The 15258-nt window shown below is 42.4% G+C and overlaps 1 protein-coding gene across 4 annotated transcripts in view; it reads right to left on the reverse strand.

Annotated features, from left to right (window-relative positions):
* Nucleotides 1-273: 273 nt before the first annotated feature.
* PODN (podocan) overlaps nucleotides 274-15258 on the reverse strand; it is a 36968-nt gene continuing 21983 nt past the window's right edge. For 2 of the 4 annotated variants that reach the window (XM_034780202.1, XM_034780205.1), the window contains exons 7-11: nucleotides 14399-14514; nucleotides 11914-12571; nucleotides 9140-9288; nucleotides 3513-3703; nucleotides 274-1661 (exon numbers count right to left, since the gene is read on the reverse strand). In XM_034780202.1, the coding sequence (XP_034636093.1) occupies nucleotides 3541-3703; nucleotides 9140-9288; nucleotides 11914-12571; nucleotides 14399-14514 (1086 nt within the window). In that variant the 3' untranslated portion in view covers nucleotides 274-1661; nucleotides 3513-3540. The remainder of the gene's footprint in view (nucleotides 1662-3512; nucleotides 3704-9139; nucleotides 9289-11913; nucleotides 12572-14398; nucleotides 14515-15258) is intronic. The other 2 variants (XM_034780203.1, XM_034780204.1) reach the window with 2 other exon arrangements.

Here is a 15258-nt window from a genome sequence, read left to right on the forward strand (position 1 = left end):
ATGCTTTCTCTTGTTACTCTGCTTAAATCTCTAGTGGGGGCTGTCTACGGTCTCATGGCAACTCTGATATCTGTATGTTACCTCAGAAAGATTCTCAATAGTTTGGGGGTGCTGTAAGTTGATCTGTTTTGTGGGGTGACAGTCTGAGTGAGCCGTTATTTATCCATATACATCGCTACATGGAAATCTATTCCAGAAATCAGTTGGCAGTTGTTTTTTTTTGTTTGATTTTTGTTTGATTTTTGTTTTTTCTTTGTTCTGGAAGTAATTTTTTGCTTTTTTTTTTCCTTGTGTGACTTGTCCCCATTGAGAACTGGCAAGGCCATGGAATAACTCATGTGTTAGAGAAATCAAAAGGGAGAATGTATAACTAGATCTGCTCCAGTAGGGAAAACAGCTGGTGTAGAAACAAGCCAACACAACACCTGCAAATAAATCCTAGGAGCACATTATGCAAACAACATGTGCTCAACCAGAAACCCTCACTGCATCAACAACTTCCTTGCACTGATTAGATAGCTCAGATGAAGAACATTACAAGCCAATTAGAACCTCACAGCCCTTAAGCTTTGATTCTTATTTTTTCAGGTCTGTTCCATGATTTCAATAGGAACTGAGAGCACTCAGGATATTACAGGAGGGGTCTTAAAAGTGAGAGCAGTTTTAAGGGCCCAAGGTCCTGCAAGGGTTGGGTCCCAGTCTAGCACTCTGATGGGAAACCCCTCCCCTCGCTGTCCCTAATGACATCTTAGGGTCTGCTTATGAGAGGTACTGAGTATCCACGACTCTCACTGGCTTTGGTGGTGACAGGATCAGGCCCTTAAGTATGTATGCTATACAATATGCATCTAGTTGAGAATGTGTGCTTCTGTACAGCTCCTAAATATTATTTGGTCCATTCACCTGGTCACTATTCAGGGATATTTGTACAAATGCCTCATGGACAAAAAGCAGCACGGCAGAAACTTTGACAAGGACTATAATGTAAAAATGCATTTCTTTTTTATATATGTACAAGAGTTGTTGATTTGTTTTAAAAACCTTTCTAACACGGGCATATACTGCAGGCTTTGATAGTAGGGATAAGTTACTATGGGATCCAGCCTTAATTTGCTTTTCTCATCCAAATATACATATTGTACTAACAGAGGAATGGATTAATCCAGTCTGGTTGTTCTTATTGCTGTTTGGTGATGAAGATGCCTCATATACTGCTCCTCCGATGAAGCTACTGTAAATACCCATCCCTCTTGATCAACTATCAATCTGTTCGGGGTGAGAGAAAAGAGACAAAACGTATATATGGTTCATTTAAAATGGAGTGACAAAGACAGCATCTGAAGGCATGTGTTCAATACAGTCCCATTTTGTTATTATAGATGGAAATGGTAGGGGAAGAGAAATAGAAGAAACAAAAGCCAGCTTTTGTGAGTTCCAGAGCAATTCCTTATGATCCAGAGTCTTGTATAAGATGAATTGGAAGCTTTGGGATGACATTCAGGGTCTCTCCCTGATTAAGGCACTATAACAGGCTATCTTCATCAAGCCTGGCCCAGTGCCACAACAAATAGTCTGGGTGTAATTCACCGCACGTTTCGCTAAGTGCTCTCAGTATATCTATATATAGATACAGGAATATATGTCATTTTCCATATGTTTTCCTGCAAAACATAAGGAAGGCAAAAAGAGTTACATAACTTTGAAGCTTGTGACTCAAAACACAGTAAGCTTAATGCATGCTGACAGAAGTCAGATGTGTCCCAGCCCATAGCAGAGATGTACTTCTTAGAAGGTTAATTGTACCTTGAGTTATTAAGTGTAAACTATTTTCCTAGGAGATTAGTTTGACCACAAGTTCTCTTGTACTTTTATGGATAGCACAGGCATGGGTCTAATATTTGGCTTTCCCAGGAGCTCCTGCCCTGTTCCAATGCTGGTATCTCAAGTAGACAGTCCCCAGTACTGAATTGTTCCATACTCTAAGATGAAAACATTTACCAAGGTGGAGACCACATTTGTTTTCACATCTAACCAAATCCAAATTTGAGCTTGGGTCTCCAGTGGCAAAAGGCTAGTATGTACCTTGACCCCTGCCACCTTCCCACCTATAAAGGTCTTTTTTTTTTTTTTTTAAGAGTAGTGCACTGCACAGCAAACAATAAGAACAACATAAAAATGGCCATATTGGGTCAGACCAATGCTCCATCTAGCCCAGTATCCCATCTTCTGACAGGGACCGGTGCCAGATGCTTCAGAGGGACTGAACAGAACAGGGCAATTATCAAGAGATCCATCACCTGTCGTCCAGTCCCAGCTTCTGACAGTAAGAGGTTTAGAGAGACCTAGAACTTGAGGTTGCATCCCTGACCATCGTGGCTAATAGCCATTAAGGGATCTGTCCTACATGAACTTATCTAATTCTTTTTTGAACCCCATTATACTTTTAAATAATCAATGGTCTCCAAACACTGCTGCTCCTCCACCTTATCGTGAACAATAGAAGAGAGAAAAAAGTTCAAATAGAGGGATTAATTGGCTAATCAGATTGGTAATGAGATACAGAGCTCTTCATCTCTAGGTCACCAGCTCAAAATCAGCCCAGGTTGGTAGTGACCTGGACTTGTCATGATCTGGAGGCTCTTCATTGAACCTATGTGAAATAAAATATAAAAAATATTTGGAGATATACCTATCTCTGTATCTAGAGCTGGAAGGGACCCTGAAAGGTCAGCAAGTCCAGCCCCCTGCCTTCACTAGGCAGGACCAAGTACTGATTTTTCCCCCCTCAAGGATTGAACTCACAACCCTGGGTTTAGCAGGCCAATGCTGAAACCACTGAGCTATCCCCCCATAATGGTTTCAGTACAGCCCACAATGGGCAGTGCTAACTATACAAATACCACTCCCACTACAACTGGGACTCTTGTTTCAGCCTTGGAAGGGGTGGTGATGGTTTGGATGTGAATATGTAACAGTGACCCTATGGATGGGATCTAAAAACATAAGCCTCGAGCTACAGGACCAGGACCATTAGCTCACAGGCATTAGCAGACAGAAGCCTCTAAATGCAGTCCAGCTACTTGAGTGGATCAAAGAGCCACACTGGTATCAATGTGGGTTGCAAGTGGGCATGGAGACTTTGTCATCCCAAGAGGCCATTCCTCCAAGCCATACCTGAGGCATATCATGGGAGCAAATTGGAAAGGCAAGTGCTCCTGCTTCCACTGCTGTACCTGCTGTGTGGATAATCAGAGGCTGCTAGAGTCTGTCCAGTATTTTTGATAAACACCAGATACACAATGATTTTTTAAGAGCAATTTTCCAACCAGCTTTGACTCTGCCATCTCTGTCCCATTGTATTTTAGGATGGGCCTTTGAGTCCAATACCCCAACTCTTACCCATGATGAGTAATTCCATTTACTTCAATTGCACAACTCTTGTGAATTAAGATTACTTACGTAAGGGTTTCAAGATTGGACCCTTGAGTAGATATAGTAGGATGGTTACCTACCACATGATGTGCTTGAGTCTGTTCATAGTTATCTTGATTCTTCCTCTTCTTCTTCCTCCTCCTCTTCTGAATTATCCCTGTTCTTTGAAGTATCACTGAATTCAAAGTTCCCTTCAATATCCAGCACCTGTAAATGCTTTAGGCTTTGGAATGTACTTTCCTTCACTGCTCCAACTGCTATCTTATTATACCTTCAAAACAAAAGTGTGACCACTGTGTTTAAAATAATGGTTCTCCACAGTGTGCTACATTCTAATTTTGAACTTTGCCTTTATGTTAGCATCTACAGAGATTCTATATTGTAAGTACAGTACACCTTCTACCAACCCAGGAGTTTTTGGAGATTAGAAGGTAGCCTGGGTACAAACTTGCCATAATTTCATCCTGGCACACATATCACTCCAAGAAGTGCTGTTCCAGCCTAAAAAAGCAGCATTGTTCAAAGTGCAAATGCTGATTGCCCTGACTCTAGGATGGCACTTCTGAGACCCGGGCCTTTTAAAGGTGGACATTTTTTAAAAGTCTCAGGTTCAACAGCCTGGATGGCAAAATCCAAGGGCCAAATCCTGAAGTCCATAAGTGGACTTTACTCAGACAAATTCCCATTGATTAAACTGAGACTTCTGGCTGAGGACTGAGTAAAATCAGAGGACTTGGCCATTCTGGATGGGTAGAGGAAGAGATGGAAGGTAATGATCTGTGAACAGCCTAGTTATTTATATACCCTGATTATTTTTAACTGTACCGGAGTTGACAAAGGACTTTTACAGCAGGGAAACCCTGAAAATGTGAGTGATACGCAGAGTAACTGCTCACTGGGATTCCAACTGATCTTGCTGTCAGAGAAACAGTTGTTCCAGTTTCCATCTATTACCCTGCCCCTAACCTCTACAGTTATACACAGCAGAGAAAAAAAATCACAGTATTGGAAAGTCTCTCCTATGTATTCTTTATCCCAGCACCCAATACTTTCCTTCCCATAGGGAAATGGTACCAGCTGCATGTCCTAAGTTTCAAAGTATAGTGTGTTTGCAGCGTTGTTGCAGTTGTGTTGGTCCCAGAATATGAGAGAGACAAGGTAGGTGAGATAATCTTTCTCAACCTTTTTGATTCCAGGGACTGGCTTGCTGCCTTCCTACACTGTGTGAGGGAGATCTCAGGGACTGGCACCAGACCACAGATTGGTCGTTGAGAAACACTATAGGAGACCACATAAAACGAAATGGGCAACTGAAGGTTAGAAGGCCGTGGGGTGTTTTACAGATAGTTGTAATGAGCCATAAAACCAGTGTCTCTGAGTCCATAGTTTTTCACATCAAGCAGAGTTATGAATTTAAGTTCCCAGGCTTGCTTTTGAAGATGTTGTGCAGAAGCAAGTTCCCCACAGACCAGGACACACCAAACTGAAGTGGCACCAGACCCTGCCAGAACAACAGATGCAAAACCTGCAGACATATCTCCTCTGCTACAATGATCAAAATCCCACACAACACACCTTTCAAGATTCATCGGTCTTACACACACCTATCACAACATGTGGCATCAAATGCCCCCAACATTAACTATGTGGATGAAACCAGACAACCACTACACTCTCAAATAAACTCACGCAGACAAAAATACCATGTCACCTGTGGACGAACACTTTTCACAAAGCGATCGCTCTTGTATCTGACCTCTCGGTACTCGTCCTCCAAAGGAAACCTGCACAACACCTTCAAAAGATGAGCCTGGCAACTTATATTCATAACTCTGCTGGACACTAAAAACCCTGGACTCGGAAACACTGGTTTTATGGCTCATTACAACAATTTGTAACACACAACACTGCCTAACCCTAAATTGCCCAGTTCATTTTAAGTGATCTCCTACAGGGTGAGTAAACCCTTGTGCTTAACAATCCATCCCAATTTGTATTTAGCTCAGACACTCTGGTTTCCTTCTCCAAACCTGAAGAAGAGCTCTATGAAGCTTGAAAACTTGTACTTTCCACCAACAGAAATTGGTCCAATAAAAGATACTATCTCACCTACTATGTCTCTCTCAAAATATAGTGTGCTTGTCTATGAGACTCACTGACATCTGTTGATAGTTTTAGATTCCCCCCCCCTTAAATATTGAATCAAAGGCTCCCTGCAGAAACACAACAAAGTGCAACAATTGTTAATCTGTAAACAATGTAAACATACAATATGTATTTTTAAAGCTCCTTCATGTCTATTTTGTGGCCCATCATTCTTGAATGTGGTCACTGTTGTATTCTCTTAAATATTCCCTGATGCTCATGCCATAGTTTTACAATGGTTTGATGACTAACGGCTTCTTGTTGACAAATGTATCTTAGGCTGACAAGGCCTTCTACTAAATACTATTGCAAGACATTTTAGTGTATTTGTTTTATATACACACACTTTTATATAAATTTGGTTTTTGAGCTGCATCCAAGTTCTCACTAAATTCTCAGAACCCTGAGCAGCTGGATTCACAGACAGCAGGCTTTTAAATTATTGCATAGTAAGCAAATAAAATTATCCAGGAAGGAATTATTCGGATCTGTAGGTTACACAAAGCAATTTAATTGCATATAAATGAATAAGATCAGACCGTATAAAGCTCACTATGCCATGCATATCCCAGGCTTTTGAACACATTACTGCAGGGATAAAATATCAGATTAATCAAATATTCTGTACTATCTAGGGGTTTTATAAATCCTGCCTGAGCAGTATTGCTAACATCAATCTCTCAGAATAATACAAATACATACATTTACTGGCCCAAAAACTGATCTCACTTGCACTGGTGTAAATCCTGAGCAACTCCATTTAAGTTAATCACCACAGTTTGGATTTATGCTGAGTATAGTTGAGATGAGTATATAGTTAAAAAACAAACTCTTGGTCTGGTGGAGTTTCTAGTTCAATGCTATTTAATCTAAATTGCATCCTGGATAAACATCAGTATCTAAAGGTTTGCAGTGGTTTACAAAGCAAAGAAGCAATCTTTTCCTGAGCCAAAAGGATGGGAAAATATTAAGTCTCTGTCAGCGCCGTGGGAAACGGAGACCTCTTGGTTTGTAGAGCTTTTCATGCTCATGAGTTTTGAATTTGAACAGAGCTCAGGAAACACAATAAATTGTCCCAGGCGTGTATGAAACTTACTCATTGAAAAGTTTATAGAAGTGAGTGAACTTGGCCCAAGTTTGGGGTTTGCAGTGAAGCTGATGAGTTTCACTTTTCATTTTGAAAGTTTCACCCAGTTCTAGTCTCTGTCCTTAATTAAACTTGAAATTCTGACTATAAGGCCATGAACTAGTTTGAAAAACTTTGGGTTTCTATCCCTACATTCCAGGTCACTCTTCTGCAGGCAAGTTCTGTTCAGTGCAGGACAATGGTAGTGGGGGATATGTCTGCATGGCCCTGTCACTTGTGTGTGATCTGGGCCATTTGTGCAGCCTGAACTGTGTAAAGTGGCCATAGCACACTTGAGAATGTGGCACCGCATGTTTCGCACAAAGTGCACTAACGGCCACGTTGAAAAGATTTGCTGTAACATTGCTGATTGTTACCAATGGTAAGAGATCTTGTCTTCAGCAAGCATGGCATGCTGGTTTTGGGGTCTCCTCCCCACCTCTGTAGCAACGATAATGACTGGAGCCAGGAGCTGAACAAATGTATGGTATTACATGTTTCCTCTGCACTGTAGATTCTTTAGACTCATGGGAGATATTAGAAATTGGAGAGGCACGGTGGGTGAGGTAATAAATTTTACTGGACCATCTTCTGTTGGTGATAGGGTTGCCAGGTGCCCAGTTTTTGACTGGAAAGTCTGGTCGAAAAGAGGACCTGGCAGTGTCCAGTCAGATGTACTGACCAGACACCAAAAGTCCGGTTACCGCAGGGAGGGAGGAGGCATGGGGTCATTAACTGACACTAGCCCCTGCTCAGCCAGGGCCACCTTGTACCTGTAGGTGGGCTTCTTGTCAGGCTGCAGCAGCTCTCATCCCAGCCCCAGAGCAGAGGGAGCCCAGCTGGAAGGGAAGATGGAGGATGGAGACGATCCACCGAGCGATAGGAGTGCGGTTTTTTGGGGGGGAGGGGGAGCAGGGGGCGGGGCCTCAGGGGTCCGATTACCTGCCATTGGAAAGGTAGCAACCCTAGTTGGTATGAGACACAAACTTTTGAGCTACACAGAGCTCTTCCTCAGATCTGGGCTGAAGAAGAGCTCTGTGTAAGTTTGAAAACTTGTCTCTGTCACCAACAGAAGTTGGTCCAGTAAAAGATTTCCTCACCCATCTTGTCTCTCTAATAATTTGGGACCAACATAGCTACACCACCATATAATAGAAATCAGATTCAGTTTTTTGGCACAGGATTGAAAATGCTCCTTCCCAAAAGATCTGCAGGGCACTTTCAAATGGTTATTGAAAATCAATTGTTACACAACATCAGGACTAGGACGATCAGTCTGCAATACTACAGAGATCAATTGTCAAACTGTCAGCCACTCCCAAGTTGCCTCCTGGTGGCCAGAGGTGCCTCTGCAAAAGTCTGCCTCAATTTTCCCTTCGCTCAGGGCCCCTTTAAAAGTCCACCTGGTCCATATATTCAGAACATTCTCCTTCTGGGGTCCAATTCATTAAGTGCTGCACAAAGTCATTCAAAATAGAACTCAGACCTACAAAGTCTTCATCCCAGTTTCAGCTGGGCCCAGCCCCTCCTCTCTGAGGGTCTGTCCTCTCTTTACAGTTTCTTTCTTTTATCCCAGTGCTAAGATGGTCACATAGTCCCTTCTCCCGGTGGATCTCTGTCTTCCTGCTCTCTCAGCACCCCATACCTGGAGTATGGCCTTCTCCACAGACCTTCCCCAATCGTGTTTTCCCATTGCTCACATAGGGCCCTGCAGGAGCCTTTGTAATCCCTGCAGTGTCTGCAGGAATCTACCAAACCCACAGCTGTCTCCCACTTTATAAGGCCAGGATATCTCCCCTTAAGTTCAACTGGGCAGCAGGTAATCAGTCCAGGTTCACTGGATCCCACTCCCTCTAAGAGGGCCAAGCCAATCGCCCTATGCCACCCATGATCATACAAGCATCATAATCATATCATGGGCTCACCCCTTCCCCACAAAACTACCAATGCAACACGCAACACACGCACGCACACACACACATTGTGCAAAGCTATAGTCATGCATGCCCCCAAACCACTAACAAGCTTCTATTTGCTATAGTATAGAAATTCAGGACTGAAAATCAGTGGCAAGGCTGACTGAGTTAAAATTAGACCTTCCAAACTTTTAGTTCCTGGCTATATCTGGGCACATGACAAACACGTACATTGACATCCTACAGTCTCTCTAATCTGTCTGCCTGACCCATTCTTATCAACACTGAAATTTAAAAGGATGCAGCACTCAAAGTCGAGTGAGTGTATGCGGTGCACACATGACCTCTCACAGCCTATAAACCTAGCTGCACCCTGGATTACAGTATGATCAAGTTGCCCATAGGAGAAGCTAGGATTTTAAATGCCTCCCCTTCCCCCCACCCCCGAAGCAAGCATTCACAAAACAGAAAAAAAAGCAGAACATCCTGTGTACAGACTCAACGTAGAAAATGCCCTTACCTGAGGAAAATTCCCTTTATGTTGGGTGTGGATTCAAAGGCATTCTCTGATACCATGGTGATTTTGTTGTTCTGGAGATATAGATATTCTAGGGATCCTGGCAGATCCGATGGAATAGAGATCAGCTGATTGCCACCCATATCTAATATCTGAAAGGAAGAGTCATAAAGTCAGGGATTAACTGAAGAGATGAGTGTAGACAGCAGCAGCACCAAGCATATTTCATTACTGGTGAACCAGATCATGATGTGTGAATCTCAAAAGGATGGGTATTGATCACTATCACTATGGGTAACCATCCAGAAGTTAGGTACATGTGCAATACCTATCCCAGATTACTGGGTCTGAATATCTGAGTAGGAAATCACCTGAAAAAAGGCTCTTTTTTCGGTGTGTGTGTGTGTGAGAGAGAAACTGAGCATTTTCAACCCTGTAAAACGGTTCAGTTTCAGTTCAAGGTGGAGGGATTTTTATGTTTTCAAACCTCGTTTCACGTCAAGATCAATGTGGCCAGGAGGATTCTGGCCAGCCAAAGCTGTAGGGGGTCCTGTCCTCCCACAATGCTATTTAATCTAGCAGTATTACATCAAAGATCATGCTGCTTTCTTTAAGGGCACCTACATTTCTCTATCCCTATCCTCATGTGTTAGTCCAGGTCTCTTTGTAAATGAATGAAAAAGATACTGGGTTTCAATTATGCATAGAACTCCTTGGATGATATTCTCTCAAACACTTCATTGATTAAAGTTACTTTTCAAATGTCACTTTCAAAGTTACTTTTCAGACCAATGTGTTAGCTATTAGCTAGGGCCTGATGCCACAACTCTTACTCACCTGTGTAGTCTTTTACAGAAAGAAATGGGCCGAATATTTCTCCAACTCCCTAAGATATATTTGTGTAGCACCAATCGCCATAATATCTGGCCACTGCTCTGTGTTACATTACTGCAATTCTGGAATTCCAGTGACTTCAGTACATTCATTCTGGATTTAGGCCCCCAACTTGCAAACATTTATGCAAATGCTTAACTTTGCACATGCAAGTAGTTTCATTGACTTCAGTGGGAATAGTCACATGTGCAAAGTGAAGCAGGTGGATAAGTATTTGCAGGATCGGGGCCTTACTCAGCTACAATTTGTCAAACCTACCACAATAGGACTACTCATGTAAGAACTGCAAGGTCAACCCCTTAATGAAGTATAAATTACTGTATGCTGTAAGAGAAATAACTAAGTAATAAAGCCACTCAAAAAATGCAATGTGCCAAATGCAACCTTAAGCAGTGTCCTTAGAGGCTACTGGAAGGAAAAAATGGGCCTGTTATAGTAATGTCATTTTTCTTGAACAGAGTTTACAATGTAGTAGGGTACAGCTGGACTCAAGGGGCTCTGCATTACTCTGGCTTGACACTAATTTCAGTGCTGTGACAGTGGCGTAAAACCAGAGTTATGTAGTAGTGAATCAGACCCCTAGATAACAGAAGCTTATGTCTTCTTAATAATTAAAGCTTCCAAGATCTTAAGAGCATTTGGTTTGGTTTGAAAACAGATGGGTTAGGATGGATAAATGTCTTTAGTACTACAGTGAAACAATCCCACCATCTGTAATCTTCATTGGTAACATCATCCTTCGAAACTAAATTCCATCTTTGAACTAACCAGCTTTGAAATACAAACATACAGTGAGTCACACTTTAGTTTACTTGCCTTCATGAAAAGCACCAAGTTGACAAGAAAATTAAGAAGGTATGATAAAAATAATGGGCCAGAGCCTCACCTAGTATAATTTGACATTGCTCCATTAATTTCAATGGAGTGATGCCAATTTATACCACCTGAAATCTGATGCACCATTTTCTCCATAGACTTCAAGAGCAGAACTAACATGAGATGAACTGCTGTACAAAACAAAATTCTTGGCATGTCTGAAGCCCTTATGCTGATAACCAGCATCACATATGCTCTGCATCTCTTATCCCTGCGGTGCTTGCAGATACAAAAGCTCCCTCCTTACAGTGCACTAATGTAGGTACAGTGGATGGTTGCCATATGACAAGGGCAATATCTTTTAATGCAGGGAATGGGGCTCTTGCCTAAAAGGAAATGCAGACAAATCCTTCAGCTACTGACACAATTGCAAGATCATTTTGCATAGCACAACTGTGATTGTTCCTGCCTGCCTTATGTTTCTATTCAACTGTCCCTGACAATTAACCAAAGGACAGGCAGTTGATTGAATCCAGGCCCCCTAACTGCTATCCAGGTGCCTTACCCAGCTGAGCTGCTAAATCTTACAGCTTGGCTTGTCTGACTGTAAGCTGCTATGAATGTTTTGTGCATTAACAGCTTGTTTTATTTACGCATTCCTTGCCTCCCAGTGTCCCTCCCTTCAGAACTCTACACAATAAAGCTTATTTAAAACCCTTGCGGGTGGGGAGTGGCATTTGTATGGCAGCATATGGAGTTTTAGCTGCATGAGTCATTAATATCCCGTTGAAAATATAACACAGCTTCAGAGTCCAGGACCAAAGAAATCCTTATGTTTCCTCTGATAACAGTATAATGGCAGCTGTCTTTCTATTTAGGAGGACAACTCTGCCACAAGTCTTTTAAAATCAGATAATGTCCCCTTTCTAGACTGTCCTGCACTTAATGTGCAGGCCTAGAAAATAAGGACCAATCTGAATCTACCATTAATGCCCACTGAATTGGACCAAGCAAATAAGGAAGGGACATCCATATTATCAATACAGTAGAGAAGGTGGTGTTTCTACCTGGAGACTGCTGAGTTCCCGCCATGCTCCCCTGTGAATGGAATTGACTTTCAGTTTATTGTTGCTCAGGTAGAGCTCCTGCAGCTTTGTCATTCCTGCCAGGGCTCTTCTTGGAATGGTGCTTATGTCGTTCTCCTTCAGTTTCAGAATCTGCAAGTTCTTTGGAAAGCCAAAGGGCAGCGTGTGGAGGTTGTTTCCAGAAAGATCCAAGGACTTTAGCAGTCTCAGCTTGCGGAAGGCCTCCCGATGGATATGAGGACTTGTGATCTTATTGTAACTTAAGTTTAGCTCCTCCAGTAAATAAGTGGTAGCAAAGTCATTCCTGTTAATCTCAGAGATCTGGTTGTGAAGGATCATAAGTGTCTTCACTCGCCGCGGTAGCCCGCTGGGAATCCTTTCCAGCATATTGTTGTACAAGTGGACAGTATGTAGCTTCTTCAAGCCCTGGAAGGCTAGCGGGTGGATCCCTCGGGCTTTTAATTTGTTGTTGTGAAGTAGAAGGTACTCAAGGTTTCTAATTTGGATCAAAACGTCCCTGCCAATCGTCTTAATTGCATTCTTCTCCAGGTGAAGGAGGACGATGTTTCGAGGTAAGCCACTCGGGATTTGTGAAAGGTTATTGCTGGACAAATCTAGATATTCAAGGCTGGATAGTTTCCTTGGAAAAGCAGGAAAGAAAACATTCTCTATTTACATACTGCCAAGTGAAACAATAATCTGTTTCCCTGGGGGATTTACCCTCTTTTTAAAAGACTTTCTCCCCCCCCCATCGTGGCTACCCTGCTACTTCCCTTACTGTCCTTGATGTTGTATCCCTGGTCGGGACAGCAGAATATGTAGTTCCTCACTGGCCACTAGGGGATATCCAGTGCCATCAAGCACCAGCTACACTTGCAGGAGAGCTGACTGGGTTCCATAAGCATCTGCCAGGGAGGTGAGATCTGCGTTTCAGCTTGGTAGTTCTCTCTGTTAACACCACATACAAAATACTATAGCCGAATGATCAAAGTTATTGCATGCCACCAGAAAGACGGGTAGAGATGCAGTAGAAAGACCATTAAAATTTAAAAGTTCTGCTGTCAGTTTAAAATGAATACATCACAATCGACACTAACTCCTGTCTCTCATTTCAAATAAAAGGGTATTTTTCACACTAAAAACACAAGTTTTGACTTTGAGATGATGCTGAATTGTTCTCACCAAAGGGGGAAACATAAGCTCAGAGGCCTATGCCAAGATTATGAACTTCTTGTGACCTCCTAGTATTATGGAAGTGATTCAAGGCCAGATCTGCTTTGTGTAAACTATTCAAACTAGATTCTAAGGACTCAGTTGTAGCTAAAGCAAATCTTCAGTCTAGCCACTTATACAACTGGATGCAGATAAGTGGCATTATTTCCCAGCTCAGTGTTTCAAGGCAGATGTTTCTGGAACTGGATAGCTTCTCAAGTCAAACAGTATACTCTACCCAGGAAATATGGATTTATGTAGTGCAACCTTCATTGACCACTGAGTGCAAAAGATCAAACCCCATCCCCACTGCGAAAGGTGATCTGTGGCTAAGCCGGAGTGATTGTGCTGTGCTCATCCAGCCCTTATCAGAAATGTTACACACAACATTATTCTGGAGATAAAAATAGCAAACCCACAGATAAATGACTATGCAATTGTGAGGATGTTAAATAGTAGCGGGAAGAATAAAGGGGTTGTTGCATTTGCCTTTCTTCATAATCTGACAGGTTTATAGAGTACAGAGCAAGTTATGTGCAGGACAAGTACTGCAAGTCAGATCCTCAGGTACAGCCAGTCAAGTACTCCACACAACTGGGAAGGCAAAGGTAACTTTCTGACACACTGATCCCAAGAGTCTCAGTTTACCCAGGGCACAGCATAGAGAAGCCAAAAGGCTATTTTAAATTGCACCAGCTTGTAAAAAACCCTTAGGGGCCATTTTACTTCTGGGAAGTATCAAAACACAGCATTCTCCAGCTTTCCTCCTACACTGGGGTAGCCCCATGCCAGGGTAATCCTGAACTTAGGGCAGTTTTCAAGTCCGTTTTGCACTGTGAGAGCAGCACAAAGGAGAATCAGCAGAGCTGAAGATCTAGCCTTAATGTCCAGAAAACGGCACTTGGATCTGATCATGAAAAGTGCTGAGTGATCTCACTTTGGTTTCAACAGGAGTGGAGCCCTAAACATTTACTGACTTCAGCATGACTCTAGGCCTCTCCCAATAGGCACCTGGGATTTTGCATGATTGGGCCTGTAGCTACCAGGGAGCTAGGATCATTGGTGCCCTTTCTTTAAAGGCACTGTCTGATACCAGTTCAAACTGTTCAATATGTTTGCATTTGGGTGGCAGCACCAGAATCTAGGCCTTTACATATAGACCCAGTAAATAAAATGGCACATTTTATAATAGAAACCTTGTACCTTCTTGTACATATAAAGAAAAAATAGCCAAATTTAAAGAGCAGCGTCTCACCAGAAGGTTTCATTGTCCATCCCTTCATTAGTCAAGTAGTTGTTCTGCAAATACAGCTCTCGAAGGCCCGCAAGTTCATTGAAGGCTCCTTTGGGAATCTTTTCCAGTTTGTTGTTCTATAGACACAGAAAGCGCATTATTAGTCTGAGAATATCCGAGTCTAGAGAATCATCAGGCACAACTCTGAGCAGCTAGCACCATAGGCCTCATGTCCATGGGCATAAGAAGCAATGAAAAATCAGTAGGATTAGCATATGATATATTACATGGGGCTGTTATCAGGCTGTGAGAGAAATATATCCAAACAGTAGGCCAAATCCTGCAGTCCTTTCTCACTCACTCTTCTGGCACAATTCCCCAAGAGTTTTGACTGAAGACCGAGTAAGAGAATTGCAGGATTTGGCACATTAACAGGCCCTACTTACTGTACAGGTTCCTATTCCTTCCCCCCAAGAAATCTATGCACCTATCAATCAACCCTGGCCAAAGAATCTAGACTCAGCAAACCAGATTCCACTATAAAGTGGGCCAACCAATTCTACAATCCTAACAATATTCCTTATCTACCAAAAAGTACAGTTCCTAAGAGTTAGATTCCAGAAAGCTACCTTCTCCCCTTAATGTGGCTTCTGAGTGGCCAACAGGCAGCAAAAGAAACCTTTGCTGTTGCCCTGAGCCAACATTAAAAATGTTGTGTTCGCTGGTGCATTTCATTTACAAGCAGGAATTATAAGTGGGCCCCCACACTTCTGGAATATATAAAGGCACTAATGTTGAATTTAGCAGTTCAAGTATATGAAGAATGCACCGGACGCTGGGACAGCTTCTTGTCTTATACAACATCTCAATCAATGGGACTA

Source organism: Trachemys scripta, chromosome 8 (genome assembly GCF_013100865.1).
Source record: "Trachemys scripta elegans isolate TJP31775 chromosome 8, CAS_Tse_1.0, whole genome shotgun sequence".
Classification (NCBI taxonomy): domain Eukaryota; kingdom Metazoa; phylum Chordata; order Testudines; family Emydidae; genus Trachemys; species Trachemys scripta.